Here is a 19,286-nt window from a genome sequence, read left to right as displayed (position 1 = left end):
TTAATGCCATCCTTCCTTCGACACTTATTAGCTGGGATTTTATTAAAAGGACTTTTTTCTTATCACCACTTCCTTCCTTCCGTCCTTCATTCATTCATTCATTTTGAATAAATTTAATACATAACATTGTGTGAATCTAAGGTGTATAACAAGCTACTTTGATACATTTATATATTGTAATGATTGGTGAGGTAGTGATGTATATATTATATTACATAATTATAGTATAATAATGTCTATATTCGTTATACTGTGCATTAGGTGTATATGGCTTATTTAGTACTTGTTTTTTCATGTCACTATGGTCTTAGAGATTCTTACTTTATTCTCTAGGTTTTGTACTATTATTTTTCATTTTATGTTCAACCTTCCCAGGTTTGGCTAGCAGGAGGCCTTTCACACTGGCTTTTGTTGCCTTTGACATATCCCTATCATCATTTGAACACTTCCTGACTCTCTGGCTGGAGATATTTCAGATCTTCTTTACCTTCCCTGTTTAGTGCTGCAATTGGCTACTTCAGTGAGTCCTAGTTCCTTTTAGTGGGAAATGGTATTTTGAAATCAATATCCAGGCATTAGATGAGCTCATTGTTAATAGGAGCATCATTGCTTCTAGGCATTTTGAATGAACATTACTGGGATATGTGTGTATGTGTATTTCATAAATATATTTCTCTCTGTGTGCTTCATAAGCATATGTCTCCATGTGGTTAAAAACCCACAAATTTTAACTAATACCTCCAATTCCAACCCAGCACCCTTTTCATACTATTGTCTCCCTACTTCAAGAATGAGATATCTAGTTTAGATTAGTCTCACCATGTTTACTTATTTGCTCAATCCTGTAATACACAAAGAATGGCTTCAGAGTTGTTAACACATACTAATTAACTTCAGCTGAATATTTGCTTAAATAGTTTCCTGGGCCTTGTTCATGGGTCTGTTTATTATTCTTTCCTTTGTCATCACCACAGGGCTCAATATCTGATAGAGTAAATCTCTTCACCTTATTCTTCAAGAGTATCTTGGTAGTTCTTGATCATCTTACCTATGAATTTTAGAATGAGCTTGTCAAGTCCTCAAAAAAAAAACCTATTGGGGTTTCCATTGGATTACATTGACTTTATAAATCACTTAGAAGATAATTGACATCTTTAGAGTCCTCCAGTCTTTGAACATTGTACATCCCTCCATTTTTTTTGAATGTTCATTAATGTCTTTCCAGAGAATTTGGTGACTTTTCTCCATAAATGTTTCCACGCTTTGTTAGATTTATTCCTCAGAATCATATTTTTTAGATTTCTAATTCTAGACCTAGTATTTGTAATCTGTGTGACTTTGGGCAAATTGCTTAACTGCTCTCCACTTTTGTTTCTTCATATGTGAAATGAGCATAATAACAGTACTCAAATGGTAGGCTTGTGATAAATATTAAATGTGCTAATGTACATAAAGAGTTTAGAATGGTGCCTGGAATAAATGCAGTGTAAGTTTCAGTGATCATTGTTATTTCACTGTTGCTAATATAGAAATGCAGTCTTGTTGTTTCTTGATTTTATATTTAGCAACCTTGATAAAAACATATCCCTTATTTCTTTTTCTAAGTTCTTACTTTCTTTTTCCCTACATTAGGAAGATGCACTGAACTTCTAAAATTTATATAGAAATGGAAAAGGAAGCTATCTAGAATAGTCAAAGTAATTTAAAAGAATCTTTTTAAGTGCAAGACTTAATGTAAAGCTGCAGAAATCAAGCTAGTTTGGTAGTATAAAAAGGATAGATAATATAGATTTACATTAATGGAGCAGAATACAGAGTGTAGAAATAGACCCATACATATCTAATTTGCTGATTTTTCAACAAGTAAAATTCCATAGGGAAAGAAAATCTTTCAACACGTTTTTGGACAAGTAAATATTCATATTGGAAAAAATAAGCATTTTTTCCATATCTTGTACCATACTGACAAATTGACTGGAAGTGGATCTTTAGACCTATAATGTAAGATTTAAACCTGTACAACTTCTACAAGAAAAAATAGGAAAAAATCTTTGCAACTTGGGATAGACAAAGGTTTCTTAGAACACAAAAAACACAAACCAAAAAAGGAAATAATTTATGTATTGTTTATCAAACATTAAAAGTTTCAGTGCTTGTGATATATGTGCTGAATAGGAAAAACCTGGAGCAAAGAATACTCTACCTGGCAAAGCTATCATTCAGAATAGAAGGAGAGATAGTTTCCCAGACAAAAACTAAAGGATTCATGACCACTAAACCAGTCCTGCATGAAATATTAAAGGGGACTCTTTGAGTGGAAAGGAAAGACCAAAAGTGACGGTATAAAGGTAGGAAACACAAAAGCAGTAAAAATTAATATTTCTGTAAAAAATCAGTCAAGGAAATCACACATATAAAAGGATGTAATATGATAACATATATTTAAAACATAGGGAGGAGAACTTGACCAACTGTCAACTTAATATATACTGCTATGCAGGAGAGGTTGTATACAAACCTAATGGTAACAGTATATAAAAAACCACTAATTGGGGCTCCTGGGTGGCTCAGTCGGTTAAGCAACTGCCTTCGGCTCAGGTCATGATCCCAGGGTCCTGGGATCGAGCCCCACATCGGGCTCGCTGCTCAGCGGGGAGCCTGCTTCTGCCTCTCCCTCTGCCTGCCGCTCCCCCTGATTGTGCTCTCTCTCTCTGACAAATAAAATCTTTAAAAAATAAAATAAAATAAAAATAAGAAAACCACTAATAAACATGCAAAGAATAAAGAGAAAGAAATCCAAATATATCACTAAAGAAAATGAGCAAAACATGAAAGAGAAGGACAAAGGATCAGAGAAAATCTTCAGAAACATCCACAAAACAAGTAATAAAATGGCAATAAACACAGATCAATAATTACTTTGAATGTAAATGGAGCAAATGCTCCAATCACAACACATATGGATTTAAAAACAATGGATTTAAAAATAAGACCTATCTGGGCGCCTGGGTGGCTCAGTTGGTTGGGCGACTGCCTTCAGCTCAGGTCATGATCCTGGAGTCCCGGGATGGAGTCCCGCATCGGGCTTCCTGCTCAGCAGGGAGTCTGCTTCTCCCTCTGACCCTCCTCCCTCTCATGCTCTCTGTCTCTCATTCTCTCTGTCTCAAATAAATAAATAAAATCTTTAAAAAAAATAAATAAATAAAAAATAAAATAAAAATAAGACCTATCTATATACTGCCTACAGGAGACTCATTTTATACCTAAGCACACATGCAGATTGAAAGTAAAGGGAAGGAGAAACATCTTTCATGCAAATGGTTGTCAGAAGAAAGCCAGAGTAGCAATACTTACATCACACAAAATAGACTTTAAAACAAAGACTATAACAAGAGACAAAAAAAGGATGCTAGAAAATTTAAAAGGGGACAGTCCAACAGGAAGATACAAAAATTATAAATATTTATGCACCCAGCATAGAGGCACCCAAATACATAAAATAATAACAAACATAAAGGAACTAATCGATAGTAATAGAATAATAGTAGGGGACTTTAACACCCCACTTACACCAATAGACCGATCATCTAAACAGAGAACAAGGAAATATAGTGGGTTTGTAGAACATAGTGAAACAGATGACTTTAACAGATATATTCAGAATATTCCATCCTGAAGCAGCAGAGTGCACATTCTTTTCGAGTGCACATGGAACATTCTCCAGGATAGACCACATATTAGCCCACAAAACAACAAATTCAAGATCTAAATCATACCTCGCATGTGGTATGATTGTGCACATACCTACAATGCTACGAAACAAGAAGTCAACCACAAGAAAAAATCTGGAAAGATCATAAATACATGGAGGTTAAATAACATGCTAGCAAACAATGAATGGGTCAACCAGGATATAAATTTTAAAAGTACATGGAAACATGATAATGAAAACACAACAGTCCAAAACCTCTGGGATGCAGCCAAAGTGGTTCTAAGAGGGAAGTAATGCAGGCCTACCTTAAGAAGCAAGAAAATTTTCATATAAACGACCTAAGCTTACACTAAAGGAGCTAGAAAAGGATAACAAACAAAACCTAAAACCAGCAGAAGGAAGGAAATAATGAAGATGAGGGCAGAAAAAATGATACAGAAACTAAAAAAGTAGAACAGATCAATGAAACCAGGAGCTGGTTCTTTGAAAAAAAATCAATAAAATTGATAAACCTCTAGCCAGACTTGTCAAGAAAAAAAGAGAAAGGACTCAAGATCACAAATGAGAGAGAAGAAATAACCAACACCAAAGAAATACAATTATAGGAGAATATTATGAAAAACTATATGCCAACAAATTGGACAACCTAGAAGAAATGGATAAATGCCTAGAAACATAAAATGTCAAAACAGAAACAGGAAGAAATAGAAAATTTGAGCAGACTGAGAACCAGCCAAGGAACTGAATCAGTAATCAAAAAACTCGCAACAAACAGAAGTCCAAGACCAGACGTCTTCATAGGTAATTTCTACCAAACATTTAAAAAAGAGTTAATACCTGTTTTTCTCAAACTATTCCAAAAAATAGAAGAGGAAGGAAAACCTCTATAGTAATTTTATGAGGCCAACATCATTCTGATACCAAAACCAGATAAAGACACCACTAAAAAAGAGATCTACAAGCCAATATCCCTGATGAACATGGATGCAAAAATCCTCAGTAAAATACTAGGGGCACCTGGGTAGCTCAGCTGGCTAAGTGTCCAACTCTTAACTTCAGCTCAGGTCATGATCTCAGACTTGTGAGATCAAGCCTCACATCAGACTCCTTGGTCAGCATGGAGTCTGCTTGGGATCCTCTGCCCCTCCTACTTGTGCACATTCGTGTGCGCATGCACACGCTCTTGCTCTCTCTCTCAAATAATAAAATAAATAAAGTCTTTTTAAAAAAATCCTCAGTAGGGGTATCTGGGTGGCCCAGTAGGTTAAGTGTCTGCTTAATTATTACCTGAAAGTAATATTACACTGTATGTTAACTAACTGGAATTAAAATAGAAACTTAAAAGTTTCAGTGCTTGAAAGATCAAGAAAATCAAAAGCAGACTATAGACTTGAAGAAAAACCTTTGCAACACATATATCAAATTAGTTAGACCAAATTATATGAGGACCACTTATAGCTCAATAATAATAAACTAAGAAAAAGGGCACAGAAGATTTGAAGAGATACTTTACAAAAGATGTGTGAAGGACAAGCACGTGAAAAGATGCTCAAAATCTCTAGTCATCAGGGAAATGGAAATTAAAATCACTATAAGATAGTACTGCATGCCCATTAGAATAGCTACATTTTACAAAGTTTACTGTACTGAGGATGTGGACCATCTTTCACTGCGTACTATGTAAAATTTAGCAATGACACTTTGGAAAAGAGTTGGACAGTTTCTTTAAAACTTAAATGTGAGCCTACACTGTGACCCAGTCATTCTTCCTGATCATTTACCCAAGGGGAATCAAAGTTCATGTCCACACAGATACTTGTGCAGAAATGTTCATAGCAATTTTATTTATAATGACTGAAATCTAGAAATACTCTATTATAGGTGAATGGATAAAGTATAGTTTATCCACGTGATGAAATACTATTTAAATGCAGAGGAATAAATCAGTAAGGAAAATAGGATTATTTTGAATGAGGGAAGCCAACAAAACATTTTTCTGAATGAAAGAAACCAGATTTTTAAAAGACCATCTATAGTATGATTCTGTTTATGTGTAATTCTGAAAAATGCAAATTAATCTATAGTGACAGAAAGCAGATCAGTGGTTGCCTGGGGACAGGGTTTGGAGAGAGATGGATTGCAAAGGGACACAAGGAAAGTTTTGAAATGATGAAATGTTACCTAGGTTGTGATGATAGTTTCACATGTTTTAAATATATGTCAAAACTTAAAGACCCCACTGAAAAGGAGAATTACAGACCAATATCCCTGATGAACATGGATGCAGAAATTCTTACCAACATACTAATAGTAAGATCCAACAGTACATTAAAAGGCTTATTGACCATGACCAAGTGGGATTTATTCCTGGGCCACAAGGGTGGTTCAACATCCGCAAACTAATCAATGTTATACACCACATTAATAAAGGAAAGGACAGTGGTGCCTGGGTGGCTCAGTCGTTAAGCTTCTGCCTTTGGCTCAGGTCATGATCCCAGGGTCCTGGGATCGCGCCCCGCATCGGGCTCCCTGCTCAGTGGGAAGCCTGCTTCTGCCTCTCCCACTCACCCTGCTTGTGTTCCTCTCTTGCTGTGTCTCTCTCTGTCAAATAAATAAATAAAATCTTCTTTAAAAAATAAAAAAAATAAAGGAAAGGACAAGAACCATATGATCCTCTCAATAGATGCAGAAAAAGCATTTGACAAAATAGAGCATGTTTCTTGATAACTCTCTGTGCCATGTAGAGATAGAGGAACATACCTCAATATCATAAAAGCCATATATGAAAGACCCACAGCAAATATCATCCTCAGTGGGGAAGAACGGAGAGCTTTTCTTTTTTTTTTTTTTTTTAAGATTTTATTTATTCATGACAGAGAGAGAGAGAGAGAGGCAGAGGGAGAAGCAGGCTCCCAAGGAGCAGGGAGCCCGATGCGGGACTCGATCCCGGGATCCTGGGTTCATGACCTGAGCCGAAGGCAGACGCTTAACCATCTGAGCCACCCAGGCGCCCAAACGGAGAGCTTTTCCACTAAGGTCAGGAAGAGGACAGGGATGTCCATTCTCACCACTGCTGTTCAACTTGGTAGTGGAAGTCCTGGCCTCAGCAGTCAGACAAAAAGAAAAGCATCCAAATGGCAAGAAGAAATCAAACTTTTACTCTTCACAGATGACATAATACACTAGAAAATCCAGAAGACGCCACACACAAAAAAATGCCTAGAACTAATACAGGAATTCAGCAAAGTCACAGGATAGAAAATGAACGCACAGAAGTCAGTTGCATTTCTATACACTAACAATGAAGCAGAAGGAGGAGGAAGTAAAGGAATTGATCCCATTTACAATTGCACGAAAAACCATAAGATACCTAGGAATGAACCTAACCAAAGAGGCAAAGTACTGTACTCAGAAAACTATAGAATACTCATGAAAGAAATTGAGGAAGACACAAAGAAAAGGAAAAACATTCCATGCTCACAGATTGAAAGAACAGATATTGTTAAAATGTCTATGCTACCCAAAGCAATCTACACATTAAATGTAATCCCTATCAAAATACCATCAACATTTTCACAGAGCTGGAACAAACAACCCTAAAGTTTGTATGGAACCAGAAAAGATCCCAAATAGTCAAAGAAAGGTTGACAGAGAAAACCAAAGCTGGAGGCTTCACAATCCCAGACTTAAAACTCTATTATAGAGCTGTAATCATCGAGACAGTATGGTACTGGCACAAAAACAGACATACGGATCAATGGCACAGAATAGAGAACCCAGAAATGGCCCCTCAACTTTATGGTCAACTAATCTTAGACAAAGCAGGAAAGAATGTCCAGTGGAAAAAAGTCTCTTCAACAAATGGAGTTGGGAAAATTGGACAGCCACATGCAGAAGAATGAAACTGTGCCATATTCTTACAACATATACAAAAAATAGACTCAAAATGGATGAAAAACCTAAATGTGAGATAGGAATACATCAAAATCCTAGAGAAGAACACAGACAGCAACCTCTGTGACCTCAGCCGCAGCAACTTCTTACTAGACACAACTTCAAAGGCAAGGGAAGCAAGGGTAAAAATGAACTCTCGGGACTTCATCAAGATAAAAAGCTTTTGCACAGCAAAGGAAACAGTCAACAAAACCAAAAGACAACCGATAGAATGGGAGAAGATATTTGCAAATGACGTATCAGATAAAGGGCTAGTATTCAAAATCTATAAAGAACTTGCCAAACTCAACACCCAAAAAGCAAAAAATCCAGTCAAGAAATGGGCAGAAGTCATGAACATTTCTCCAAAGAAGACATACAAATGGCTATCAGACACATGAAAAATGCTCCACATCACTCAGCCATCAGGGAAATACAAATAAAAAACCACAGTGAGATACCACCTCATACCAGTCAGAATGGCTAAAATTAACAAATCAGGAAACAATAGATGTTGGGCAAGGATGAGGAGAAAGGGGAACCCTCTTACACTATTGGTGGGAATGCAAACTGGTGCAGCCACTCTGGAAAACAGTATGGAGGTTTCTTAGAAAGTTAAAAATAGAACTACCCTACCACCAGCAGTTGCACTACTAGGTATTTATCCAAAAGATACAAACAGTGATTCGAAGGGGCACATGCACCCCAATTTTTATGGCAGCAATGTCCGCAATAGCCAAACTCTGGAAAGAGCCCAGATATCCATCGACAGATGAATAGATAAAGAAAAGGTGGGATATATACACAATGAAATGTTACTCAGCCATCAAAAAGAATGAAATCTTTGCATTTGCAACAACGTGGATGGAACTAGAGAGTATTATGCTAAGCGAAATAAGTCAGAGAAAGACAAATACCATAGGATTTTACTCATGTGTGGAATTTAAGAAACAAAACAGAAAAGGGCACCTGGGTGGCTCAGTTGGTTAAGCATCTGCCTTCAGCTCAAGGCCCAAGCCCTGCCTCGGACTCCCTGCTCAGCGGGGAGTCTGCTTTTCCCCTCCCTCTGCCTCACCCTCCCACTTGTGTGCTGACTCTCTCTCTCTCAAATAAATAAATCTTTAAAAATTAAAAGAAACAAAATAAAACAGATGAACTTAGGGGAGGGGAAAAAATAAGATAAAAACAGAGAGGGAGGCAAGCCATAAGAGACCCTTAACTATAGGAAACAAACTGAGGGTTGCTAGAGCGGGGGAAGGGGTTGGGGAGATGGTGTAATTGGGTGACAGGCATTAAGGAGGGCACTTGGTGTAATGAGCACTGGGTATTATATGCAACTGATGAATCACTAAATTCTGCCCCTGAAACTAATAATACAGTATATATTAACTAAATTGAATTTAAATAAAATTTTAAAAATAAATGTGTCAGAACTTCACAAAACAACTTTTGTGTATGTACAATTTATTTGGGTGTAAATTAGAAAAGTGAGTCCTATCAATTTCAGTCTAATGCTGACTGGGTTTCTTTCAGAGTAAATGCTCACATCCTTACTTTGGATTACAAGGCCCTATACGATCCACCCCAGCTTTACTTTTTGAATATCTTCTTTGATGCCCACCCCCCCCTTGCTCTCTTTCTGCTTACCAAAATGACAGTCCCTCCAGTATACAAAACATGTTAAGTATGTTCCTACCTCCGGATTATCCAGTGTGTATTTCCCTGTGCCTGGAGTACTTTTCTTTCACATATCCTCTATTTTCTTCATGCTGCCTTTGACCTACCCTGACCAGCCCTCCCTCAGTACTCCTGATTTTTCCTGTTCTATTTTCTATAGTATTTGTCACCTTCTTACCTACAGTTATTTCCTGTATTTATTGTTTATTTTGTTTTCATCACTAGAATTAAGCTTCAGCAGGGTAGATATTTTGTCTTCTATTTAGTTTACAATAGGCATTCATGAATATTTGTTAAATTAGGGGTGCCTGGGTGGCTCAGTCGGTTAAGCATCCGACCCTTGGTTTCAGCTCAGGTCATGATTGTGGATCGAGCTCTGCACTCAGTGGAGAGTCTGTTTCTCTCTCTCTCTCTCTCTCTCTTCCCCCCTCCACTCACCCCACTTGCACTGTCTCTCTTATTAAAATAAACAAATCTTTTTAAAAAATATTTGTTAAATTAATGTTTGTTTATTATGCTGTTTTTCCGGCTGTTTTTGAAGTTTAATACTGTTTTGTATTTTCATCTAGGATTTTTTTTTAAGATTTTATTTATTTGAGAGAGAGAATTAGTGGGGGGGAGCGGGGAGACGCAGACTCCCCACTAACTAAGCAGGGAGCCGGATGCGGAGCTCAATCCCAGGACCCTGGGATCACACCTGAGCCAAAGGCAGACGCTCAACGGACTGAGCCACCCAGGTGCCCTTCATCTAGGATTTTTAACTTTCATACTTATTTTATTAAAATCTAAAGTTAACTGATACTGTCCCCTTTCCTTACATAATATAAGAACTTTAGGGCACTGTAACTCCTCTTACCCTCTTTTACCTTCTCCTAACTCATGATATTATTGTTATGTTTCACAATTTTTATTTTAATCTGACAATTTGTTAGTATTGTTTTATGTAATAAATGTTCACTTAGATCAAGCCATACATGACTGTAGACTTTTTATTTCCTTCTTACAACTCAGATATGCCGGGGCGCCTGGGTGGCTCCGTAGTTTAGCATCTGCCTTTGGCTCAGGTCGTGATCCCAGGGTCCTGGGATTGAGCCCCACATCGGGCTCCCTGCTCAGCGGGAAGCCTGAATCTCCCTCTCCCACTCCCCCTGCTTGTGTTCCCTCTCTCACTGTTTCTCTCTCTGTCAAATAAATAAATAAGATCTTTAAAAACAAAAAACAAAAAAACAACTCAGATATGCCATCTGGGTTCATTTACCTTCTGCCTAAAGGATATCCTTTAGTATTCACTTAGGGAAGTCCATGGTAGCATATTTGAAGTTTTCATTTGTTCAAAAATGTTTTTATTTTGTTGTCAGTTTTATTTTATTTTACTTTATTTTTTAAAGTTTATTTATTTTTTAGTAATCTCTACAGCCAGTGTGGGGTTCAAACTCACAACCCTGAGATCAAGAATCACATGCTGTCCTGAGTGAGCCAGCCAGGCACCCCTGCTGTCAGCTTTAAAAGATATTTTTCCTACCATAGAGTTCTAGATATTTCTAGATATAAAATATATATCTAGGTATATTTATTGTTCTTTTCATTCAGCGTATTAAATCATTTGATGATGTCTGGTTTTCATTTTTCTCTTAGAAATTCAGCTGAATCAACCTAACTACTGCTAGATATTTTCTTCATCTTTGAGGTCTTGTAGTTTCATTGTAAAGTGTCTGTTTAAGGATTTATTCACTCTGATTAGAGCTTCCTTGGGCTTCTTGATTTGATGGATTGTTGCCTTTTATTGGTTCTAGAAATTGTCTTTTCATGTAGTTCCCCTTCTCACTGTTTTTTTCTTACTTTGTAGAACTTTGATTTGACCTGTTGTTATACTCTCTTACTCTGTTCTGAGTGCCTCAAATTTTTTTTCATATTTACTATTTCTTTACCTCTCTAAGATGCATTCTGAATAATTCCTTAGGGCCTAACTTTGATTTCACAAATGGTCTCTAATCTGTTGTTAAATTTGTCCAGTAATTTAGAGTTTAATAATTGTTTTTCATTTCTAGAAATTTTTTGTTCTTTTTTTTTAAGTGTCTTCCTGCCCTACAGATATTTTTTGGCATATCTTTTATTTCTTCAGGTGTACTATTTAAAGATTTTATTTATGTATTTGAGAGAGAGAATGAGATAGAGCATGAGAGGGGGGAGGATCAGAGGGAGAAGCAGACTCCCTGCTGAGCAGGGAGCCCGATGCGGGACTCGATCCAGGGACTCCAGGATCATGACCTGAGCTGAAGGCAGTCGCTTAACCAACTGAGCCACCCAGGCGCCCCAGGTGTACTATTTAAAATCTTCATCTGAGGGGCGCCTGGGTGGCTTAGTCGTTAAGCATCTGCCTTTAGCTCAGGTCATGGTCCCAGGGTCCTGGGATCGAGCCCCACATCGGGCTCCCTGCTCAGCGGGAAGCCTGCTTCTCCCTCTCCAACTCCCCCTACTTGTGTTCCCTCTCTCGCTGTGTCTCTCTCTCTGTCAAATAAATAAATAAAATCTTTAAAAATAATAATAAAATAAAATCTTCATCTGATAATTCCTATGAAATCATAGCATTGTGATTTGTATCTCTATTAGATTTTTTCTTTTCTCTCTCTTTTTCTTTCTTTCTTTCAATGAGGTATTCATTTTACTTAGAGAATTAATTACATGAGTTCTTTGAGGCTTGGGATCGTGGTATGCTCCTCTAGGGAGAATTTGTCTGAAACATTAAAGGCTCTGTGTTTGGGACCATTTCAGTCTAAATCCACAACTTTATTAATTTTATTTTGGACTCCTAAGAAATACACATTTGAGCTGCAAATTGGCAGAGCTTGCTTTTGGTTAGAACTTTACAGAAACTTTTTTGTCCCTTCTTTGCTGGACACAAAGGCACCTTTTCTTGCAGTCTTCTCTGAGGGTGAGATGGGTAGGTTATTTAGGCATACACTTTTAGATCAATGCCGTAAAGGTCACCTATTGACTTTCTTCCTTGGGCCAATCCTTGAATTTGCATCTTGTCTACTACCCGACGAGGCTGGCAAAACCAAAGCTTAATTTTTTGGGGTTAGGTTTTTGACCTGGTTATTCTTTATCATCTTGTCAGCTCTTTGAATTTTTTTTTAAAGATCTTTTTACTCTTTCATCGGGCATTTTCTGCATTAAGGGTGGTCTATATTATTTCATCTGCCACTGTATTCACATTTTAAAAAACACCGTGGTTGTGCTTTTTTTTTTTTTTTTTTTGGTAGTACACACTCTTCATAGTATTTTAAATGGCTCTGTAGGTTGGATAGTGACTTATTTAATCATTCTCCAATTTGGACATTAAGCTATTTTCTGTAGGGTTTTGCTATTATAAATATTACTGATAAACTGATTTCATTGGTAAAAATGTTAATAATTTTTATTGCCTTAATTTCTGTTGTGGTGGTACATTTTCCAAATGTAAAATATCCTTGGTCATTCAGATCTTGAGCCTTTTTCATAAAGGTTTGTATAATATTTTCATAAAGATATTAACTCATTGTCTTTAAAGGTTACTTCGCTAAAACGCTTCTGTTTCTGCTTGAGGAGTATATATTAATGGAAACTATCAATGATTCTTTTGTCAAATTTTAACAAATGTTCTTATTCATCATATTTTATTTGGAAGAAATTACTTAAAATTTATCCCTGTTAATTGTTTCCCAATTTTTTTTATTCATTGCTGTTTAGCGTTCTGTAGTACTTACTTCAAATTTTTTCATTATTTTTCTAAAACCTTCTACTAGTCTTCTGCCTCACAACCTTGCAATCCCCCTGTAGCCATCTCTATTAGTTTTTTTGTGTTTTAAAAATAGCTTCTTGGGGCGCCTCGGTGGCTCGGTCGGTTAGGCGTCTGCCTTCAGCTCAGAGCATGATCTCAGGGTCCTGGGATCGAGTCCCGCGTTGGGCTCCCTGCTAAGCAGGGAGCCTGCTTCTCCCTCTGCCTCTCTCTTTCTCACTCTCTGTCAAATGAATAAATAAAATCTTTAAAAAAAAAAAAAAGATACCTTCTTGCCCCCCCCCCGCCCATCTCAGTGGTTTACAGCGATTCACATTTATTTCGTTCACACTGCTGACATTTATGCAGCTGTGAATCCGTTCTTGCAGCAGCCTTTCACGTGTATTTCACGTGTATCCAGGGCTCAGGCTGAAAGTGTCACCCCATTTGAGAAGTGACATTCTTGCGGCAGAGAGTAAAAAAGGAGAGCTGATGTAAACCCATAGTGCCTCTTGAAGCTTCTGTATAGAGAGGTGGTATATATCATATCTGTTTGTGTACTCATATGATTAAGTGCAGTGGGAATTGCATAAAAGTGGGTGGCACTGGGGGCGCCTGGGTGGCTCAGTTGGTTAGGCATCCAGCTCTTGATTCCGACTTAGGTCATAATCTCAGGGCTGTGAGCTCCATGCTGTGGGTGTAGCCTGCTTAGGATTCTCTCTCCCTCTCTCTTTCTTTTAAATAAAAAAAAAAAAAGTGTACTGCAAGTCATAGTACTAGCCAGAGTATATTACGGAAGGGACAAGTAAATACTTGTCAACAGTAATACAATCTGCTATATCTCTCATGTTTAACTTTCTGGCGCAAATTTTTGTAATTACTCGTATCCATATTGAAGTTTCTTTGTGAAGTCTTCCTTTATGCCTTAAATATAGTTATTTCTGTTTTAAAAATGAATCATTTTACCTGTGATCTTGAACGTACTTGAATGTAAGTTTATCAGGGACAGATTCTTGTCTGCTTTGTTCAGTGCTTCCTCAGCACTAGAAAAATGCTAGACTCACAATGTTTTTTCAGTAAATGTTATGTTTCCTTTCTTATTTCATCACTTATTCTGTCACTTATCTCATTTTTTCTATCTTCATTCACTGGCAGTTCTCCTTGCTAGCTCTATTCCTGATGTCTCTTAATGACTATATATTTTCTTTAATTATTTTAATAAATCACAACTATGTATTTAACAAATTCTGTTAACTTTTTAATGAAGAGAATAAACTTTTTGAGCTTTTTATTTATTTATTTATTTATTTTAAGATTTTATTTATTTATTCATGAGAGACAGAGAGAGAGAGAAGCAGAGGGAGAAGCAGGCTCCCAAGGAGCAGGGAGCCTGATGTGGGACTCGATCCCAGAACCCTGGGACCATGACCTGAGCCGAAGGCAGACGCTTAACCATCTGAGCCACCCAGGCGCCCACTTTTTGAGCTTTTAACTCCTCTGGAGAATATAGCCTACATATTTCTTCCCATAAAATGCTTATCACCCTCTCATTAAAAAGAGAAAAACAGGGCGCCTGGGTGGCTCAGTCGTTGAGCAAGGCTTCTGGCTCAGGTCATGATCCCAGGGTCCTGGGATCGAGCCCCGCTTCGGGCTTCCTGCTCAGCAAGGAGCGTGCTTCTCCCTCTCCCACTCCCCCTGCTTGTGTTTCCTTTCTCGCTGTGTCTCTCTCTGTCAAATTAAATAAATAAAATACTTTAAAAGAGAGAGAGAGAAAAACAACCCTCTCCTTTACTCTTAAAATCTGACTTCTCACTATTGCTCTAAAATTTCTTTACTTTTTGCATTTCTCATTCTCTTTGACTTCTTTTGAGCCCCTATCCCCTTAAACGCTATTCCTCTAGATCCTGAGGAGTTATAATTCACTGTTCTGTTTTTTCTTTCTAAGGCTGTTCTCTTTTCTTAGAATGTTCTTCCTTCCTCTACCTCTTAAGTGTACTAATACTCCCAGGTTCTATTTTTAACTCTCTCCATTTTTTTGTCTTCTATTGTATGTGTGTGTTTATTTTTTAGAGAGGGTACATGCGTGAGAGGTGGGGGGGTGCGCAGGGAGGAGGAGCAGAGGGAGAGGGCGAGAGAGAATCTTAAGTATCCACGTCCAGCCTGTGGGGCTGGATCTCATGCTGAGATCTTGACCTGAGCTAAAATCACGAATCGGACCCTTAACTGACTGAACCACCCAGGCGCCCTGTCTTCTGTCATTTTTAGTGGAACTCTCATTCATATAGTTTTCACATTTGTTTCTACATAGATGATTTACAAATCTGTGTCTTAAAACTAGTTTTTCTGAGTTTGCCTTATTTCCACTTGTGTCTTAACCATCACCGCAACCTTGACATGTCCAAAACCAAATTGTTTCCTACTAATATTGATTCCTCCCCTTGGAACTAACTCCTGTTTTTGTTGCTGGTGCATAGTCACCAGGCTTCTGAAAGGAAAGGGAAGAATACCAGCATTTGTTTAGCATCTGGGATACACTAAGCATTGTGCCTTTCGATTACATAATGTCTAGCTCAGGTTTTATCTCCTGATAAACCTCCGAACAATCACGGTGGATCCTCTGTGATCCCTTCTTAGACCACTTACAGTACATTTGTGTTTAAACCACTAGATCCTCGGGCGCCTGGGTGGCTCAGTCGGTTAAGCGACTGCCTTCGGCTCAGGTCATGATCTCAGGGTCCTGGGATCAAGCCCCGCATCGGGTTCCCTGCTCGGCGGGAAGCCTGCTTCTCCCTCTCCCACTCCCCCTGCTTGTGTTCCCTCTTTCGCTGTGTCTCTCTGTGTCACATAAATAAATAAAATCTTAAAACAAAAAACAAACCACTAGATCCTCAGTATATGAATCTCCTATAATTAATACTTTTAGTTTGTAAGCCTTTCAAAAACAAAGATTTTTTTTTTTTTTTGAAGAAAAAGGTTTTGGTTTTTTTTTACTATTTTTTTTAACAATGTCTTATTTGTTTCAGGGGTACAGGTCTGTGATTCATCAGTCTTACACAATTCACAGCGCTCACCATAGCACATACCCTCCCCAATGTCCATCACCCAGGAACCCCATCCCTCCCACCCCCTCCACTCCAGCAACCCTCAGTTTGTTTCATATTTCTTTTCATCAAAACAGTACTCCCTAGGTACAGTACATTTTAATAAGTATTTGACAGTTTCCACAGAGAAACAGTGCTCTCAATAAGGGCATGAATAAAACTAAATAAATGAAAATGAAATAACTGATAACACAAAGCTAAGTAACAGCTAAGCTGGACTCTTGAACCTTGCACCCTGTTGAAAGGGGTTAGCATCTAGAAGGGGCAGGGGCTCTTTACTTATACATTAAGGATCACCTGTTCACCTGTTGAAAAAATCTTAACTCCATAACAATATCTCTTTATCAATAATATACTATCATAAAGCTTTTTTTATATTGCTTTGATAACCATATTTATAGAGGTAGAATTATTTACTTCAGCTTCTCTTCCCCATTAGGTGCACCAGGTATAATTTCTTCACCCTATGCAGGGGCTGCTGGATTTGCCCCAGCCATTGGATTTCATCAAGCTACAGGTGATTTTTTTTTTAAAGTTGAATTTGAAATGGTTTTATAATGATGTGTATGTTCTAGGAACTTATCAAGATGAAAAATAGCACCATACTTGAACAGGATTTACAATAAAAGCATTATGTATATCAGCGAACTTATCAAGATGAAAAGCAGCACCATACTTGAAGGATTTACAATAAAAGCATTATGTATATCAACCATAGAAGTGGCTCATTGCATCATGCACAGCTTCCTTGTCTTTACAAATAATTCCCTGTGGTTCCATTCTCAACCCCCAAGTTCTAGTATATATTCTGCATCATTTATACTGTTGGTATAGATTACTATAGGTTGAATGTATTAATTAACCTCACGTTTGCCTTTTACATTCTTGTATAAAATGTATGAACTGCTTCTTTGCTGACAAGCTTATCAGTTGCATGTTGGACAGACCTGTATCTCACTTACATTGGTGTTCTTAATGCCTTTGATGGCATTCAGTACATAGTATGCAGTCAATAAATACTTGAATTATTTTTTTTTAAGATTTTATTCATTTATTTGAGAGAGGGAGAGAGAGAAAAAGAGCATGACCGGGGGAAGGGGCAGTGGGAGAGGGGGACGCAGACTCTGCACTGAATAGGGAACACGATGCGGGGCTCAATCCCAGGACCCCAAGACAACGACCTGAGCCAAAGGCAGACACCCAATAGACTGAGCAACCTAGGTACTCCGATAAATACTTGAATTAATAAATATTTACTATGCAACATATTTGTAAATCCTTTCTTATGTCACTGATGGGTTCAGAGGATTGCCATAGAGTATACATGCTGCTTATTTTAAGGGATATATATTTTTTAGCTAATAGAGTTAACTAAGAGCAGTTGGTTAATATTTTGATAATGACTTTCTCACTTTTCCAAATAGTAAGCAAAATGAATTTGATCATAACTTAAGGAAAAGAAAAACATTTCTTTATGGTTTTCTCTCCAGTGCCTAAAGAAAACACTGAGGTTGGTGATTAGAAGAGTGATACAGTGTTAATCCTGGTGTACATATTACATTTCCAGTTTCCAGCTGATTAATGAATATAACTCTACTGTAAATTGCAACATAGCTGCTTTCTGTCACTAATCTTTATATTTCTATCCTTCCAATTTTGGGAATTTTAAGTACTCTCTCTTTGATGGAGAGGGTGACGTTTGACTAAAAGGGAAAGAGTAATAAGGTTGACGTTTAAGTTTTATGTTTTTGGTGGTTTTAAGACATCTTAATGTATGTTTAATTAAATGAATATTCTACTTATTCCATTAAAATGAAGGCATTATACATTATTTTTATTTATTTGAAGCTCCCCAAAGTTTAATTGATAAACATTTAGAAGTAGTGATATAGGGTTTCCTTCATTTTAGATAGTTCTTTTTGACACACACTATGTATAAATCAGTATAGGTGTTAAGAAAGAAAAAAATGCATAAAGGGGACTCCTGAGTTGATAAGACTTAAGCTTTAGTAGGGGGATAGATACACACACATATGTACATACATACATATGTACTTCACACCCTATGGCGTAGCCAGGTTGTACTGTTGGTAATATATAATAAACTTACAGAAGTTACTCAGAAGTTGCAGAGTTGGGTTAGAGGGGCATGGGAAGAGGCCATGTGAAGGACCACTGAATATAGATTTCATGGAAAAGTATCCAGCCTGAGAAAGTGGTCTGCAGAGTTTTAAAACTCAGCAAGATGATTGTAGTAAGGACCTTATTAGATTGTCAAGCAGAATAGTTTGAATGTAAACTATATTGCAGCTTAATTATTTGATTTGTGGCAAAATGGCCAGACCCTGTAATAAGGAATTTTGAGCTTAAAGAATCAATAAATAACATAAGGAACTTGTTCATTTTACATAAACTAGAGATTTTACTTTAGTTAAGTTGAGAACACAAATAGTGGGACTTTCTGAAAAAGTGTGCTGTTTTAGCATAGTGTGTAGTGTCAGTATTCCAGTATTATAGAATTTGAAATAATTCTGGAATATCTGAGGGAATAGAAAGCTCTGAAAATTCTTGCTACAGAAGAATATTGAACTCTATAAATCAGTTGTTGGTGGTTATAATATTTATATAGCACTTTATAAAGTTACAAAATGCTTTTCTTATGTAGAATGTTATGTATTCTGCATTCCTGTTTTAGGTATACAATTCAGTAATTTTTAGTAAATTTACAGAGTTGTGCTGCCATTGCCACAGTCCACTTGTAGAACATGTAATACTTCCTAGTCATAAGTATGATTTCTGCTGAGGGCTTTTTTTTTTTTAATATATCTGATTTTATGGTAGAAACTAAATGAAAAATTGTATCTACCGTAAGGGATGGTATCTAGGGATGTGCTAGAATGTATCTCTTTCAAGAAATGGAATACTTACAGTTGATATACCCTCCAAAAGCCTCATAGCTTTAAGACCAGTGAATTCTGTTGCTCTGCAAAACGTTGTGTTACAAATAACAGAGTACTGTAATTGCTGGGTCGTATGGTATCTCTGTTTTCAACTTTTTGAGGAACCTCCATACTCTTTTCCAGAGTGGCTGCACCAGCTTAAAAAA

At 37.2% G+C, this 19,286-nt stretch overlaps 1 protein-coding gene across 11 annotated transcripts in view; it reads left to right on the top strand.

Annotated features, from left to right (window-relative positions):
* The window catches only part of PTBP3 (polypyrimidine tract binding protein 3), a 125,902-nt gene that overhangs the window by 93,412 nt on the left and 13,204 nt on the right, over positions 1–19,286 (top strand). For all 11 annotated transcript variants that reach the window (XM_064579198.1, XM_064579195.1, XM_054509351.2 and 8 more), the window contains one exon: positions 16,620–16,697. In XM_064579198.1, coding sequence (XP_064435268.1) covers positions 16,620–16,697 — 78 coding nt within the window. The remainder of the gene's footprint in view (positions 1–16,619; positions 16,698–19,286) is intronic.

Source organism: Mirounga angustirostris, unplaced genomic scaffold, assembly GCF_029215605.1.
Source record: "Mirounga angustirostris isolate CCGP_5_RB_7025 unplaced genomic scaffold, mMirAng1.0.hap1 SCAF_15, whole genome shotgun sequence".
NCBI lineage: Eukaryota > Metazoa > Chordata > Mammalia > Carnivora > Phocidae > Mirounga > Mirounga angustirostris.
The sequence above is the reverse complement of the archived record's forward strand: the minus strand, read 5'-3'. Positions and strand labels throughout refer to the sequence as shown.